The 16,102-nt window shown below is 35.1% G+C and overlaps 1 protein-coding gene across 2 annotated transcripts; it reads right to left on the minus strand.

The window, feature by feature from the left end:
* Positions 1-10,247: 10,247 nt before the first annotated feature.
* On the minus strand, positions 10,248-15,271 carry LOC114367543 (F-box/FBD/LRR-repeat protein At1g78750-like). Of its 2 annotated transcripts, XM_028324743.1 has the most exons (5): positions 15,173-15,271; positions 14,978-15,034; positions 12,677-13,657; positions 12,355-12,524; positions 10,248-10,488 (listed from the first exon to the last, which is right to left on the minus strand). In XM_028324743.1, the coding sequence occupies exons 3-4, from the start codon at positions 13,649-13,651 to the stop codon at positions 12,363-12,365; spliced, it is 1,137 nt and encodes a 378-aa protein (XP_028180544.1). In that variant the 5' UTR covers positions 13,652-13,657; positions 14,978-15,034; positions 15,173-15,271; the 3' UTR covers positions 10,248-10,488; positions 12,355-12,362. The 2 variants fall into 2 exon arrangements, with proteins under 2 accessions (XP_028180544.1, XP_028180545.1); XM_028324744.1 differs by lacking the exon at positions 14,978-15,034 and having other exon boundaries at positions 15,173-15,265.
* Positions 15,272-16,102: the final 831 nt, after the last annotated feature.

Here is a 16,102-nt window from a genome sequence, read left to right on the forward strand (position 1 = left end):
ATCAAGTATCAAGTAATTTACATATCACATTCAAAATCATGCATAATCATAAAAAATCATGTAGACATGTAATTATATCAAAATAATCAACACAAGTATTGAAGAATGATAATCATAGACATAATCAAAATATTTAAAAAAGAGACTTCATGCCTTGAGAAAGAAAAATAACTCAAATAAGAACATATAAACACATACTCACAATTTCAATCAATCAAGACAAACAAATAAAAATTTGTTAGTCATCATAATCGAATTAATTGAAAGGAAAATTTTAACCAAGATAAATTTTAAAAGAGAATGGTTTTAATGTTACCTTTTTCATGATTAAAGTATCAAAATCTTCAAAGATGTAAGTCATACTTTTTACTTTTGTGCTCAATTTTTTTGAGAGATGTTCTCATCGCTTTCATAGTCCTTGGTTAGAAGGTTGATCTCCTTCTCTGAACCATCAGATGAGTCATTGTTGTAACATCCCAATTTTTTGTAAATAAATTTAAAAAGATTTTTAGTAAAAATAAATAAATAAATAAATATAGAGCAAATAATAGGCTGAGTACCCTAGGTATAAATAGCTGTGATAAGTCGGGTGCCTCCTCTTGGCCTCATTTTCGTTTTTCCCCTTCTCCTCTCAAAAACCTTTCTTTTCCCGCAGCGCACCAAACCTGTCTCAGAAAAACCATGATCTCGGATTCATTCACCGTTGGATCGTCGTGAAATTTGAGCACCACATTCGCAACCAAATTCCGAGCATTCTCATTGTTGGGAATTTCGGTATCATGTCTGAGCTAAGAGAAATACCTCTCGCATTGTAGTCTTTTCCTTTCCTGCAGAAACCTAGAGCTGTCTCGGTAAAACTATGATCCCGGTTTCGCTAACTGTTGGAGTTTCATAAAATTTGGATATTTTGTTCTAAATTAAATTTGTCACAGTTTCACCGTTGGGATTTTCGATATAATATTTGTGGAGGGAGAAAGAGGAATTGCATGAAGATAATATAAGTGGAGGCTTCAATCTCTTCTCCGTCTCTCTGACATTTGGGAATTCTATCGGGACAGTCAGAGGAATAACTGGAGGAATCTCAGGGAACCACTAGAGGTGCTGCTATTGCTGGCCGAAGACACGTGAGCCCGCTCAGAGGTAAGGGATGAGTTATTCACTATTGGGAGTTAGTGAGAACATGTGTAGGGATCCTTAGAGATATCAATTGGAATGAGTTTTGGGATGTTTTTGCAATTTTCATTTTATCCTTATAATTATTATAGTGAATTATATATGTTTGACAGACCAATTGTTGTGAAATTGATATGCTATAGTGTTGAGCGTGAACCCTATAAATCGAGTATTTTTTTCTAATTAATATGAATTGATGAAATAAAGTAAGGAGAAATTTAGAGAGAGATATTGATTTTGTATTTTCTCTTTTTATTGCTTTTTAGGTTTTTATATATAATTTAAAAAATTAATATCATAATTGAAATTGACCAAAGTGTTCATATAGTTATTTGAAATTTGTGCATTGAAAGCTTACTTTGTAATTTGTGATTGAATATGATGTATGCTAGTTTATATATATAGAGGTAGTTATTTATATTAATAATTTATGTAAATAATATTGTAGAGTGTTATAGTATGATTCCAAAAATTATTAAGTGTTGGAGTTTGAGAATATTATGGTTAAATTTGATGAACATGTGTATGTTGTACCTTATGAATATCATTAGGAATGTTATGAGATGGTTGATGTGATGTTATGAGATGTTAAAGTGTGGACATGATATTCGATTGTGAATAAGTGGATGTGTTTAACACTTGATGTTACATTAATTATATTGTGAGCTATGAATTATACAATAACCCGACCAATGTTTATGCGCAGTGTTAAAGAGAAAGTGTAGGTTCCTAGTTAGGAACCAGTGTTAAATTGTAGCGCAATTGTGTTAAACATGTTTGAAACATGAGTGTGAGGTCGTGGTATTGTATAATTCATGAGCAGTGATTATAAATGAAATATGTGATGAATTATGGAATAATATGTTTCCTTGAGATTATAATATTGTTATTGAGATTGAGTAAAAGTGTAAAGTAGGACAAGTGTTGAATTGTGAGATACGTAAAAACATGTGATGGTGGATTATGACATTATGAGATGTGAAATTGTGAATGAGTTTTGGTCGTGAATAAGTGTGTGATTAACTCTTGATATGATATTATTGGTATTGTAAGCTGTGAATTGTACAATAACCCGACCAGTGTTATCTTGATAAAAGTGTAAATGTGCAGTGTTAAAGAGAAAATGTAGGTTTCCTATTTAGGAACCAGTGTTAAAGAGAAAGTGTAGGTTTCCTATTTAGGAACCAGTGTTAAATTGTAGTGCAATATGTTGTACGTGTTTAACACACGAGTGTGAGGTTGTGGGTATTGTATAATTCACAAGCAGTGTCTGTGTGCTAAAATGATTTTAGGGGTTGGACCTGAATCAGGAGGGAGAGGCCCTAACGGACTCTTCGGAGTGTAGGCGTTGGGGGTCACCGGGTTTGAGTGCTCCTTTAAGCCTATGTTGATCCCATATGGTTGGAGCATTCTCGCAAAACATCGTGACCCTGACTGGTCTCCCTATGATCTTACTTAGTGAGAGTGACCTGACAAATCCATTGTGTGGTGTGTCTTTTTATGTACTCCTAAGCGCCCCAGGGTGATTTTTCACTGACATGGTACCACATTGCATATAGGCTTGAGTCTTAGCATAACTGTCTCATGCGCTTGCTAATTGTTTATTATGAAATTGAGGTGTTATTATGTCTTGATCAGAGCGTGTGATTCTTGTGTAGTGTGATTGATGATTGAAAAGTGTGATTGATGGATGAAAAGTGAACTTTGAATGACAAAGTGGTGGAATTACGTGAATTACGTGTAAGTATGTTTTATTTGGTTTATATGATGTGTATATCTAGTTGTTTTGTTTCTCTATTAGTTAGGAATGTGATAACTCACTCCCGATTTTCTATTTGTGTTTGGATCCTGTGATGATCTTGAACTTTGTGTTCAGGGGAGCAGATGACTAGGTGAACTGCTTTAAGGAATATTGTGCTGAGGGACGTCGGGACACAACGCTCTGATAAGATGTGACATTGGGATATAAGTTTTTATATTAATTTTATGATGTTACTCTATTTTATTTCACCTCACTGATTTAACAAAATATTTTTGTAAATTTTGACGGCCTTATTTTGAACCGAATATGTTTTTAATGAGTTTTATTTGGTAATTGAAGTGAATGTGAACCTTTTACCCATGTGATTTTGTTTACCAATATATTTTTATATATTTATTTATTTATATATTTGTTAGGGTAGAGGGTGTCACATTTAGTGGTATCAGAGCAGGTCGAACCTTTCGGCCAATGTGTTAGGTGCTTATCATATTCTGATGTGCACTCTGTGTGGTTACTTATGACTAGTTTAGATGAACATGTGTTAACTCATTGGCAAGTGTACCAAATCATCACAAGTAGTAAAGTTCTCGGAAGTCCGAGTGTCGAATCCACAGGGACTTGGTTTGTACTTAGACTAATGCAAACCCAATTTACAAGCAAGAGATAATAAATTTAAAATAAAAAAATAGAAAAAGATAGAAGATAAGAAAAGATAAAATTAGAAGATAAAAGGAAAACATAAAAGAATTAAAGATAAAATTAAAAGATAAAGAAAAAGGAAGAAGATTAGAAAAGTGAAAGATAATAAAGATAAAAGATTTAGATAAAAAAAAGATAAATTCAAGATAAGATAATGTTGGGAACTGACTTGCCTAGCCTGCCTAGGATGTATGAGTTTATGATTTTTTTCTTTACCAATTCAGGTGATTTTATCCCACCCACATCTATTCATTTACTTGCCCCTGATGCCTCACGATGACAAGTCTATTTTACCTATCTATCCCCCAAATGCCTTTGAAAAAAACTCAATAGATAAAATGAATGAAGTTCTAATTCTAGATGTTTGCTGTGACGCATGGGCATAATGCAATCACTCTATGCCTAGCAATGATTTTATTATGATATCTTTTCTTCTTGTTATATTAAAAGTTATCCTCTCCCGAGCGTCTAACCCCTAAAACTAATGCATGCATATCTTCTTTAAATCTTATTTTTAGAAGTTACCCTCTCCCGAGCATCTAACCCCTAACAGAATATAAAGATGAATATGCAAGGTAAAAACAGAAAAGAAAATAGGAAAGAAAAACCTGGTATTGCATTGATAAATAGTGAAGAGTACATCATACATCACATTGGCTTCTAGGCCTGCCAGACCTTAACTAAGGGTTTAGCCACTCATGGCCATTGAGGGCTTTACAATGAGAGGAGGGGTGAAAGAAAGAAAGGGAGTAAATGAAACCCCTAGGAGAGGGGGTTCTGTCGTGGTGTTTTCTTTCCTTTGGACTGACCCTCTATTTATAGTTGTTGAAGTGGGCTTTGGGCCTTCGTTGGCGCACTCAGCGCGACACCCCCTCGCTCAGCGCGTGTAGATCGCGGGCTTAGCGCGCGTGTTGCAGGCTTAACGCGTTCTTCTGTTGAATTTCAGGCTTAGCGCGCGTGTTGCAGGCTTAGCGCGTTCTTCTATTGGATCGTAGGCTTAGCACGCGCTTCTGTTGGATCACGGGCTCAGCGCGTGACGCGCGCTCAGCGCACGTATTGGGCTGGGCCTGCTTCAGATTTTCTTTTTTTCTTCAATTTTCTGGCCTTTTTGCTTGTTACACTTCCAGTTTTTATATCTGCAGCCAAAATTCAACAAAATATCAATTATTTAATATTTAAGCGCAAATAACTGCTAAATAATTATTTTTAAAGACAATTTTGCCTTATTTTCTATTGTCAAAATACAATTATTTAGCCGTTATCAAAATCCCCCAAATTAAAACTTTGCTTGTCCCCAAGCAAATCAAATTAAAAGTAGGCTCCGAATGCTTCAACACTTTCAATGGCTGCAATTTCTCAGATTCTTCCAACTGGTCCTTTCCGCATTTGTCATAATCTCACAATGGAAGCATAAATTACATCAAGATGAAATTGGTTGGTATCGGAAAACAATCAAGTTGGTTTGCCTCACTTTCCTCACAAGGTTAGTGTTTATCTCTACGCACAAGTGTCTGGGGTGAGTGTTTTAAATTTATACGACCTGCAATTAAGATTCCCAAATTTTGCACTTCATCTCAATTAAAGTTATTCTTACTTACATTTGGTGGATCACTAAGGACTTTTATTGGCTTGTAATGGGGCCTGGCTAGCCAAGAAATCATGGTTTTTTTGGGATTTCAAACTTAAGGTTATAAGAGAGAATTCATCCTAGAAAAACTTATACTTAGCCTAGGCTTTATTTATTTTTCAGCCTTAACACATATGCAATCTATTTTTCTTATTTCCAACCTTAGCACTTATGGCACCTATTTTTTTTTTTTTTGCCCTGTTTTTTTTTTTGGAAAGAGACTTTGGGCTTACAAGCTCTTTTTTTTTTTTGGGTGCCTTATTATGTGCTACTTTTACATTCCCAAGACCATCTTCGTTCTACCCATCCCCCAAATTAGGGGTTTATTATGACTAAAACCTTTATGCTCTCTTAGAACCCTAAAATAAGGTTAGGGATATCACAATTAGGCTCAGGGGTTTTATTTAAAAATAATAATTACTAATTTTGGCTCAACAAGGGTGCAAGGGATAAATTTCATCACAGGTTGGCTTTTTGGCTATGTGGCTAAAATAAAAAAACATGGCCTTGATCATATCCACCTTATGTAAATAATCTAACAGTCTAAGAATGATGCAAAATTAGGAATTTAAAAACAGACGTTCTCTCATAATTAAGTTCACACAGCTCTCCGGGACAAGATAAAGTTATCGGCTTACCGGAACGTGATCTCTTTCCATCAAGCTAACCTTTTCTCTCTTTGTGATTCATGTCTCACTATTTGATTGACTCTTGCTTCCAGAAAACCAGTATTTTCACAATTGTCATGTAGCATTTCAAGTGTTGAATCCTTCAAAAAAAGCCTAAATAGTGACTTCACAAATATCATGCAATTTTTATTCAATGACTAAATTTAAACTACTGAAATTAAAATGCATAAAATCATAAGTAAAGAAAAGAAATAACACAACTACCCTAAAAAAACAACTGCAACTAACTAAAGATAGGGTAAGAAATCCTGGGTTGCCTCCCAGTAAGCGCTTCTTTAACGTCATTAGCTTGACGAGTCAAATGCCTTCAAGGTGGCATGAAGGTCACAAAGAACACATCTTCCTTGCATTTTCGCCTCTTAGCTAGAGACGCCATGAAACTCATGTATGCTGGAAACACCTTCCATATTGTTGCAAGGGAAGTGCTGGTGATCAAGGAAGGAATGATACTTAAGGGTTTATCATGTTTTCCATGTCTTTCTTCCTTGACAATCAGTTGATGAGGAGTGGTATTGACTTGGAGAATACTTTCTTGTTGAATTTCTACTTATGAGTACTTCTCCCATTGTTGTGCTTTCTCCTCATTTCTTTCTATCTCTTCCTTCTTTTCTTCTTCCACATCTTCCTCAGTTAAAATTATCCTGCACTCCTTTTTGGGCTTCATCTCAGTATTTACCGTAAAGGTTTCGGTGGGCCTTTCAGCAACTAGCTTAGCTAATTGTACTTCCAGATTTCTGATTGCTGCATCAGTGCTCTTCTGATGTGACCTTGTTTCCTGCATGAATTGTACCAGCAATTCTTCTAGCCTACTGCTTTCTTCCTGTGGGCTAGGCTCTTGGTCACGTAGAATGACATAATCATTGGCCGCCATATTCTTTATTAGCTCAATAGCTTCTTCTGGAGTCTTTAACTTGATCTTCCCACCGGCTGAGGCGTCAAGGAGCTGCTTGGAATGGGGTTGCAAGCCATCAATAAAGATGTTGAGCTGGACTGGCTCACTAAATCCATGTGTAGGAGTCTTCCAAAGTAACCCATGAAAGCGATCAAGGACTTCACTCAATGATTCATGAGGGTGTTGGTGGAAGGATGAGATTTCCACCTTTCCCTCAATGGTCTTGGACTCTGAGAAATATTTCTTCAAGAACTTCTCCACCACCTCGTCCCATGTCCGCAGGCTATTCCCTTTAAACGAGCGAAACCATGTTTTTGCTTCACCGGCCAAGGAAAAAAAAAATAAGTCGAGGCGGATGGCATCTTCAGGCACTCCTACTATCTTCACCGTGTTGCAAATGTCGATGTATGTGGCCAGGTGTGCATATGGATCTTCACTTGGTAGGCCGTAAAATAGATTCCCTTGAATCAGCTGGATCAAGGAATATGGATATGAGAAGTTGGCCGTCTGCACCTCTGGTCTAGCTATGTTGGTGAAGTACTGAGGCATAATAGGGCTAGAGTAATCCTCTAGCGTCATCCTCTGTGGATGATTTTCTATCATGATGCGTTCTTCGAAGAAGAAGTGTGCACTGTTCACAAAAGAAATAACTACCGTGCACGTTATCACAGAATAAATAATTTTTTTATTTATTTTTATTTTTTATTTTAAAAAATAAAGTAAGAATGAGTAAAGAGAAAAAAAATTGACAAATAAAATAAAGCAGCGAAAATAAATAATAGATAAAAAAACAAAAAACAAAATAAAAATAAAAATAGAAAGTGAAAACTAATTGCTTACAAATTGGAATATGCAATTAATCAAGTACGAAAAACAAAGTCCCCGACAACGGCGCCAAAAACTTGTTAACTCATTGGCAAGTGCACCAAATCGTCACAAGTAGTAAAGTTCTCGGAAGTCCGAGTGTAGAATCCACAGGGACTTGGTTTGTACTTAGACTAATGCAAACCCAATTTACAAGCAAGAGATAATAAATTTAAAATAAAAAAATAGAAAAAGATAGAAGATAAGAAAAGATAAAATTTGAAGATAAAGGAAAAGATAAAAGAATTAAAGATAAAATTAAAAGATAAAGAAAAAGGAAGAAGATTAGAAAAGTGAAAGATAAGAAAGATAAAAGATTTAGATAAAAAAAAAGATAAATTCAAGATAAGATAATGTTGGGAACTGACTTGCCTAGCCTGCCTAGGATGAATGAGTTTATGATTTTTTTCTTTACCAATTCAGGTGATTTTTTCCCACCCACATCTATTCATTTACTTGCCCCTGATGCCTCACGATGACAAGCCTATTTTACCTATCTATCCCCCAAATGCCTTTGCAAAGACTCAATAGATAAAATGCATGAAGTTCTAATTCTAGATGTTCGCTGTGACGCATGGGCATAATGCAATCACTCTATGCCTAGCAATGATTTTATTATGATATCTTTCTTCTTGTTATATTAAAAGTTATCCTCTCCCGAGCGTCTAACCCCTAAAACTAATGCATGCATATCTTCTTTAAATCTTATTTTTAGAAGTTACCCTCTCCCGAGCATCTAACCCCTAACAGAATATAAAGATGAGTATGCAAGGTAAAAACAGAAAAGAAAATAGGAAAGAAAAACCTGGTATTGCATTGATAAATAGTGAAGAGTACATCATACATCACATTGGCTTCTAGGCCTGCCAGACCTTAACTAAGGGTTTAGCCACTCATGGCCATTGAGGGCTTTATAATGAGGGGAGGGGTGAAAGAAAGAAAGGGAGTAAATGAAACCCCTAGGAGAGGGGGTTCTGTCGTGGTGTTTTCTTTCCTTTGGACTGACCCTCTATTTATAGTTGTTGAAGTGGGCTTTGGGTCTTCGTAGGCGCACTCAGCGCGACACCCCCTCGCTCAGCGCGTGTAGATCGCGGGCTTAGCGCGCGTGTTGCAAGCTTAGCGCGTTCTTCTGTTGGATTTTAGGCTTAGCGCGCGTGTTGCAGGCTTAGCGCGTTCTTCTGTTGGATCGCAGGCTTAGCGCGCGCTTCTGTTGGATCACGGGCTCAGCGCGTGTGGGCCTGCTTCAGATTTTCTTCTTTTCTTCAATTTTCTGGCCTTTTTGCTTGTTACACCTCCAGTTTTTATATCTGCAGCCAAAATTCAACAAAATATCAATTATTTAATATTTAAGCGCAAATAACTGCTAAATAATTATTTTTAAAGACAATTTTGCCTTATTTTCTATTATCAAAATACATTTATTTAGCAGTTATCAACATGCTTGAATTATTAATTGTATTTTCCTTTGCATGATCAAATGAGACTTAATAAAAATGCTTGTATGTGCCTTGCATCCTTAATGTGTGTTATACCATAAATCCACTATTGAGTCATGAGTTATGAGACTGGCCATCTCTATAATTTGTGAAGTGCGGTTGGACATTATGGCAAGCCATTGGGTGATGCAAGTAGTCTTGATATTGATTAATAATGTGTTAATGAACCTTTATCATCATGTGTATGTTGTTAGTTAGCTTATTTCTCCCTTGATGCGTGGATTAGTGTTGCAAGAACCTTTTGGACCATATATATATCTTAGATGAGTGTGTCTTTCTTGATGTGTAAATGCATGACTACTTAACTCCCTTTATTTGTGTGTAGTCGTGAATGTAGTAGTTGAAGTTGTGATTCCTTAATACATCCTTATTAACTATTTAATTCTTAATTCTTATATGTACATTGTATACTTATTATAAGAACCTTATAATTCTAGGTAAAAATGAAAACACCAATGACACTCAATTTTATTAACCAATTGGCATCAGGACATTAATATTGTATTTATAATCATAAAGGAAAAATTCTATAATTCAATAAACATTCAAAAATAAACCTCAATTTAACCCTTTAAGGATCTCTACACATGTTCATTCTAATCCCAATTGCGATAAACACATCTCTTACCTCTAAGCGGGCTCACATGTGCATTGTGACAACAATAGCAACATCTCTAACGGTTTCCTGAGATTCCTCAAATTTTTCCTCCGATTGCTCTGATAGGGTTCCTAAACATCAGAGAGAAAAAGGAATTGAGGCCTCCATTTTGTACTGCTTCGTGCAATTTTGTTTTCTCTCTCCATAAATATTATCTCGCAAATCCCAATAGTGAAGGTATGTGAAAACGAGTTAGGTTTTTTTGAGCATTCGGAGGTGCAGGCCCTAGAATCATAATGACTCTAGATCTTTTGAGTGATTCTTCACAAACTTGGGTTTATGTTCAATTGTCAAGGCTGAACGTTGGGGATTGTTTTAGGGCCTCAACTCTCAAATTAGTCAAGGATATGATTAGAAATAAAATGAAAATGAAAAGAAAACCGATAGTAGAGATGAATTCTCAAACTGTTATTTTCCTTAGTTAAGGGAACAATTCCAAGCTTCCAGCTACTCATCATTACTACAATATTTTCTTGGTTTTAGGTCAAAACTACAATCTTATTAAAGACATTAAGAACCTACACAGTACTAGGCCATGTAATACAGGAAGCCAACAAACAGTCTCTCACCAAATTGAGCCACATAGGATCCTTTGAGGGCCTGGATCAACAATGTATGAACAAGGAACCTAAATAAGCAAGAGTTAAACTTAGTCAAAAACAATTTATAATAAGGAGTATGCCTATACCAAGAAATGTTCAAGTTAATATTCGGTAGGTCAAATTAAGAAAATGACATGCCATCACTAGTAAATCATTTTATAATTCAACTTGACTTAGCAGCCATAGAACTACACCAAGTATGCAAGGAAAAACTAGAAGCAAGAAAGTGGGGTGTTATAAAGGAAGTCCCTAGCAAATTTATGCCAAACACATGCTCAAGTTTCAACATAATTTGCAACATCTAATTAAGAGTGCTTTGCTTGTAGTGATTTCTATCTCTAAAGCTACAAAGAACAAGCGCGAGTGAATCAAAACACAAGTTTCAGACATATGTTCACTTAATCAGTTAATTGTAGTGTTGTCAATGCCTGCCACTAGTCTTCATATATTTTGGAGTGACAATTACTGGCTTTCTCATCTAAACAAATATCTCCTTAGGCTTTATCTTATCCACTAAATGCATAAAAAGTAAAAGTTGCCAAGATTATTGCCTTGCACAGATTATACGTAACATATACAAAAAATATATGTGAAGTTTCTGGAAGATACATAACAGCATGCAAACAATATAGGAATAACAGGGGAGAAGGAATTGAAAACAATAACACACGAGAAAGGCAGAAAGCTATCTGTTAGGAGCCAAAATAGGAACGGTAAAACTCAAGTAATGTTGATACTGAATTGGAACAATATCAGAGGTATAAACCTCTTTTACAATGTTGCAATCCAAGAAAATATAAAAAGAAAAATAGGGTAATGGCTTATAGCTGGAGACTAGCTCCTTACAAGATGAAAGATAGAAAACAAACAATAACAGAAATTAGAGAACCCCTTTCCTGAGGCAGAACTTCACTCAGTCTAGCCAATATTGATATTTGATACTAATTTTTTGATACCCCTTTTTCGATTACCACAACTACACCCATTAGATAACCTTCTCTCTCCTCCCTCTCTCCCCTTGCCACCTGTCATTTTCTGTTATATTCTCTCTCCTTCAACCACATTAGCATGTTCCACTCCTCACTTCTTCCTCTATGGGTCTAATTTCTCTTCCCTGCCACTACCACACTCATTCATGATTGGCCTGTGACTATCCTATTATAGGTGTTACAAGCATTGAATTTTATGTTGCAAACTTACAATCTGAGAACTCAGAAAGACCGAACTTTAGCCAGCAATGCAGAGGTACTATACATGCTTAAGGCTTTTCAAAAATGCATTTTGAGCTCTTCCTATTTTGAAATTACCAAAATGCTTTTCAAAAAGATTGTATCTAGATCTACCATGAAACTAATTCTATGAAATTTCAGATGTGAAATTGAATGACAATATAACAGCTAAATCTTAGCCTTAAGTGAAAAGAAGGATTCGATCCAATTTCATGATTGAAAGTTTCACAGTCATAATGCAACATACAACACTAGCAAACAAAACCACTTCAGATTCTTCAGTCTAGTATGTGTCCTTTTTTCTTCGGTAGTTTTGTTCTTTAAGGATGATCCAGACTGTTGTAATACATACCATGCAAAAACTTCAAAGACAACATAAACTGATTGCCACTAAAAGATATTTGTTGTCATTTCAAAAGAACTCAAATAAAAACTAGTTTTCTGTTGCAGTCTCAATTCAGTTGTAAACAGAATATTTTACTCATCAGCATTCTCCAACAAAAAAATAATAAATTTTTTGTCTCAGACACATTGCTCCCCATAGTGTAGTTTCATAAAAAAAAAAAAAACAATGATGACATGGATGGAAGAGAGTCTCACTGTATCATGGAAAAAACAGAAGCATAAAATAAGTAAAACTGAATAATATGGAAAAAACTCTACCTGAAGATTTAATCAATTCTACGTTGTGGAGAGTTTTGAAGTAGGTACTCCACTGCTCTCTTTAGTTGCTCAAAAGATATATCTGCAGATGGTTGGTTCGCCAAAATCAATGACTTCAATTGAACAAAGCAGGGAGGCTGAGTACTCACCGAAACAGGATTTGATATATCCTACACAATTAGAGTGAATAGGAGGCATATTATAATTGACATTCTTAATTGCAAGATTGAGTATCGGCTAAAAATTTGACACAAGAACACCCATCTTATGAGCATTATGAAAAAAATAAAAGATGTAAAGAGGAGAAAGCATAGTAACTAACCCGTAGTATTGTCAGAAGGGTACCCGAATAGAGCCTCAGTATCTTTACATTGGTGAGAACTTGCAGCCAGCTTATGATGAGTAAGTCTGTATTCGGAAAAAGTGTATAACCAAGGGTGTCAATGGTTACTTCTTCAAGGAAAGAAAGATTGCATGCGGAGGAGATTGTGTGATTATTATGACCCGTGACTGTGAGAGAACTAAGGTTTGGAGTAGAAAGCGCAATTTTGTAAGCTCCTCCTTCAAAGCTACCACTTATGGTCAAACTAGAGAGGCTAGAATTTGATATAGAGAGGAATTTTGCATCTTTATGCAACGAACAACCATCAAGTATCAAAGTATTCAGCACATTACAGGTAGAAAACGGCTCAGCATAGTCATTGTCCCTTGCAGTAAAAGAGACAGCCTCAACTTGCAAGCTTTTTAATGCTGGCATGTTCAGAGATCCTGGAAGTGCTACAATCGAGGTGTCAAAAGAATTAAATGAAAGCTTCAGAAATGTCAAGGACTCACAGGAAAAGATGTAGGGGCGAAACTCGAAACTCTGTCTGAAGCTTAAATTTAGAGATACTGTAAACTGCTGAACATTGTGCAGCACAGCATATTTCATCAGCCTATTGAAGAGCTTGGGCTCTGCCATACCGCGACGCGTGAATTCAAGATTGAGCAGGGAAACTGAACCATCTCGGCCAGACAGAACGCGAGACACAAATTTGTTGAATTTGACAACATTGTTAAAGAGGGTTGTATTGAATCCAAGATAAGTTAGACGCTTCCAAAGGTCCTTCCATCTTTTAGACAAGACACAAGTTTGTACAGCATATTTTGTGTCCATAAATTCCATTATGTGGAGCACAACACAGTCAGGCAACTCACTCAGCCTGTCCCTTTCCTCTTCTCTGTCACTTCTGCTTCGCTTCTGTTGTCTCTTATCTGTCGTCATCTTCAACATTCCCTCAGTTTCTTTTCCTTCCATTGATACCTGACCAAAGAAACGTTTGACAAATATTTCACATACTATAGATTAAGATCATAGCAGATATTCATAACCTCTGAAATATTCCATTTTTTAAGGTTTAAATGTTTAATTACAGTTTGGTTCTTTAAATTTTAATCTGAGATTTTGGTTCCTTATATTTTGTTGTCTTTTTTTTTTTAAGTTGGTGTTTTTTAACTTTGGTTTCTGTAAATTTGTGTGTTTTTAATTTTGATTTATGTAAGTTTTTTTTTTGTTCATTTTTAGCTATGTATGTAAGTTTGTGCTTTTTTCAATTTTAATCCTTTAAGATTTTAATATTTCTTCTTTTTTTAGTCTTTGTAAGTTCACACTAAAATTGAAAAAAAAAAATCAAACTTAGAGGGACCAAATTGAAAAATTACAAACTTATATGAACTAAAAATGAACAAAACAAATTCCATGCACAAAAACTGAAAAAAAAAATGTAAACTTATGGGAACTAAAAATAAATAAAAAAACTTAGAGACACTAAAATTAAAAAAAAAATGTGACCTTATGAGGACAAAACCACATTTAAACCTATTTTTCAACTGAATTACATTGTCTATTAATATTGACATCCTTTGTGTTTCTTTTGGGATCTTGTTACATTAATCTCGTTTAAATGAATTTGACATCACACTTTAACTTCAAAATCTTAATATTACAATAGTCCCCCCCCCCCCCCCCCCCGTTTCAATTGTGATTCTCTTCCACATGGTAGTTTCCCCCTTGAGTGGAAGTCATTTCAATTCAAGGGATTCTCATGTTCATGGATTCATTTTCGTCTTCTTCACTTGTTCAAGCCAATCACTAAGTCATATCATCGACTCTAATATCAATTGTTGGGAAATCTGAGGAGGTATTAGGGATATTTACACTAAAGGGCCATGAGTAACCATATAAATGAACTTGACACTACACTTTAACCTAAAACCTTAAGGTTCATACTTATGGGTCTTTTCTCACATATATGATGCTCAACATTCTAATTCCTATACGATGTGAGACTTCACCTCACACTTGTACTTTAAGAATCTTCTCGTCAAGTGTGAGTTTCTTTCACATGGTAATTTTCCTCTCAAGTGGAAGAAATTTAAAATCCATAAGTAGTACCCAAAGGTAACCCATAGAGCTTGCTTAACCATGATTGCCCAGACTTGCCTAGTCATTGCTGCCAAAATGCTCTAGTACCCCAAAGAGAAAATTAAAGAAAACTCACCCACAACAAAAATGTTAGCTACACATTGTGTATGCATCAGACTCAAACACAAAAACAAAAATAAGGAAAGAAAAAATACGTACCCACACCTGACGATTGTGATTCCTAAAATGAAGAACAACAAAAACCTTTGAATATAACTGAAAGGTACAAACATTAGGGGCAATCCAGAAAACTTAGGCAACCAAAATTGTTCTTCAAATGAAGAAGATAAACAAACTTCTAATAATTAAGTTTTGTCAAAGGTAAAAATGAAAAAGAAAAAAGAAGAAGCTTACCCATCACACTACCTTTAGATTTGTTGAAGAAGATGGAAATCACAAAAGGAGGAAAAGAAGAGGGCATAAGAGTTGGTGACTAGATGTCGAGGATTTAAGGGATTTCTAGAAAAGGAAAAGGAAAAATGACAGAAGAAAAATCATTCTTCTCACTATGACCGACAACGACAATAACTTGATAGTTAGGGTTTGGCCAAGGTGCTATTTTCTGGAATTTTTTTGGGGGAAATGAATAATAGAATGTGAGAAACGTTTTAATCGATTTACTTTTTCAAGCTGCAGCCCTAACAAGCCAAAAATCACATTAGAGTCGGTGACCAGAGGAGGTTTTTTGAGGTGTTGTCTGAAAGATTTTGAAAGAAGAGAGAAAAGAATAAACTAAATGCAGAAGAAAGAAAAAACTGATCAAAACTAATAAAAAATGAGAACAAATAGGACAAACTTAGATATTTAGATGCTAGTTTAGGCAGCTTTTATAAGAAGTTGACATGTGTCCTTAGTGGAGCCATTTTAATCAAAGTAACTGATTGATTGACTGAATGAAGTAATTGATAATTAATGATAGGCGGCAAAGTTGGATCCATGTGTGAGCTAGACCTTTTTTACAAAATATTTTCTAGTTTATGAATAATACAAAACAAGGTTACAAATTGAGTTTGTTGTGTCACAATTAGAAAGGAAGTGGAATATATGAGATCCTACATAATTAGAGTGAATTGAGGAATGCAAAAATTGACATACAAACAAAAATATGTTATGGGCATAAAGAAAAAATATAAAGGCAATGATGGATATGGAAAATCCTCCCTTGAGATCCTTTATGTATATATAAGAATTAAAAAAAAGGAAAATTAAAAATAAAATAATAATAAAGAAACATATATAAGAAAATAGATTTTTGAGTTTATATATACTTAATTTTCTTTTAGT

The sequence above is a fragment of the Glycine soja genome, chromosome 9 (assembly GCF_004193775.1).
Source record: "Glycine soja cultivar W05 chromosome 9, ASM419377v2, whole genome shotgun sequence".
Lineage (NCBI taxonomy): Eukaryota > Viridiplantae > Streptophyta > Magnoliopsida > Fabales > Fabaceae > Glycine > Glycine soja.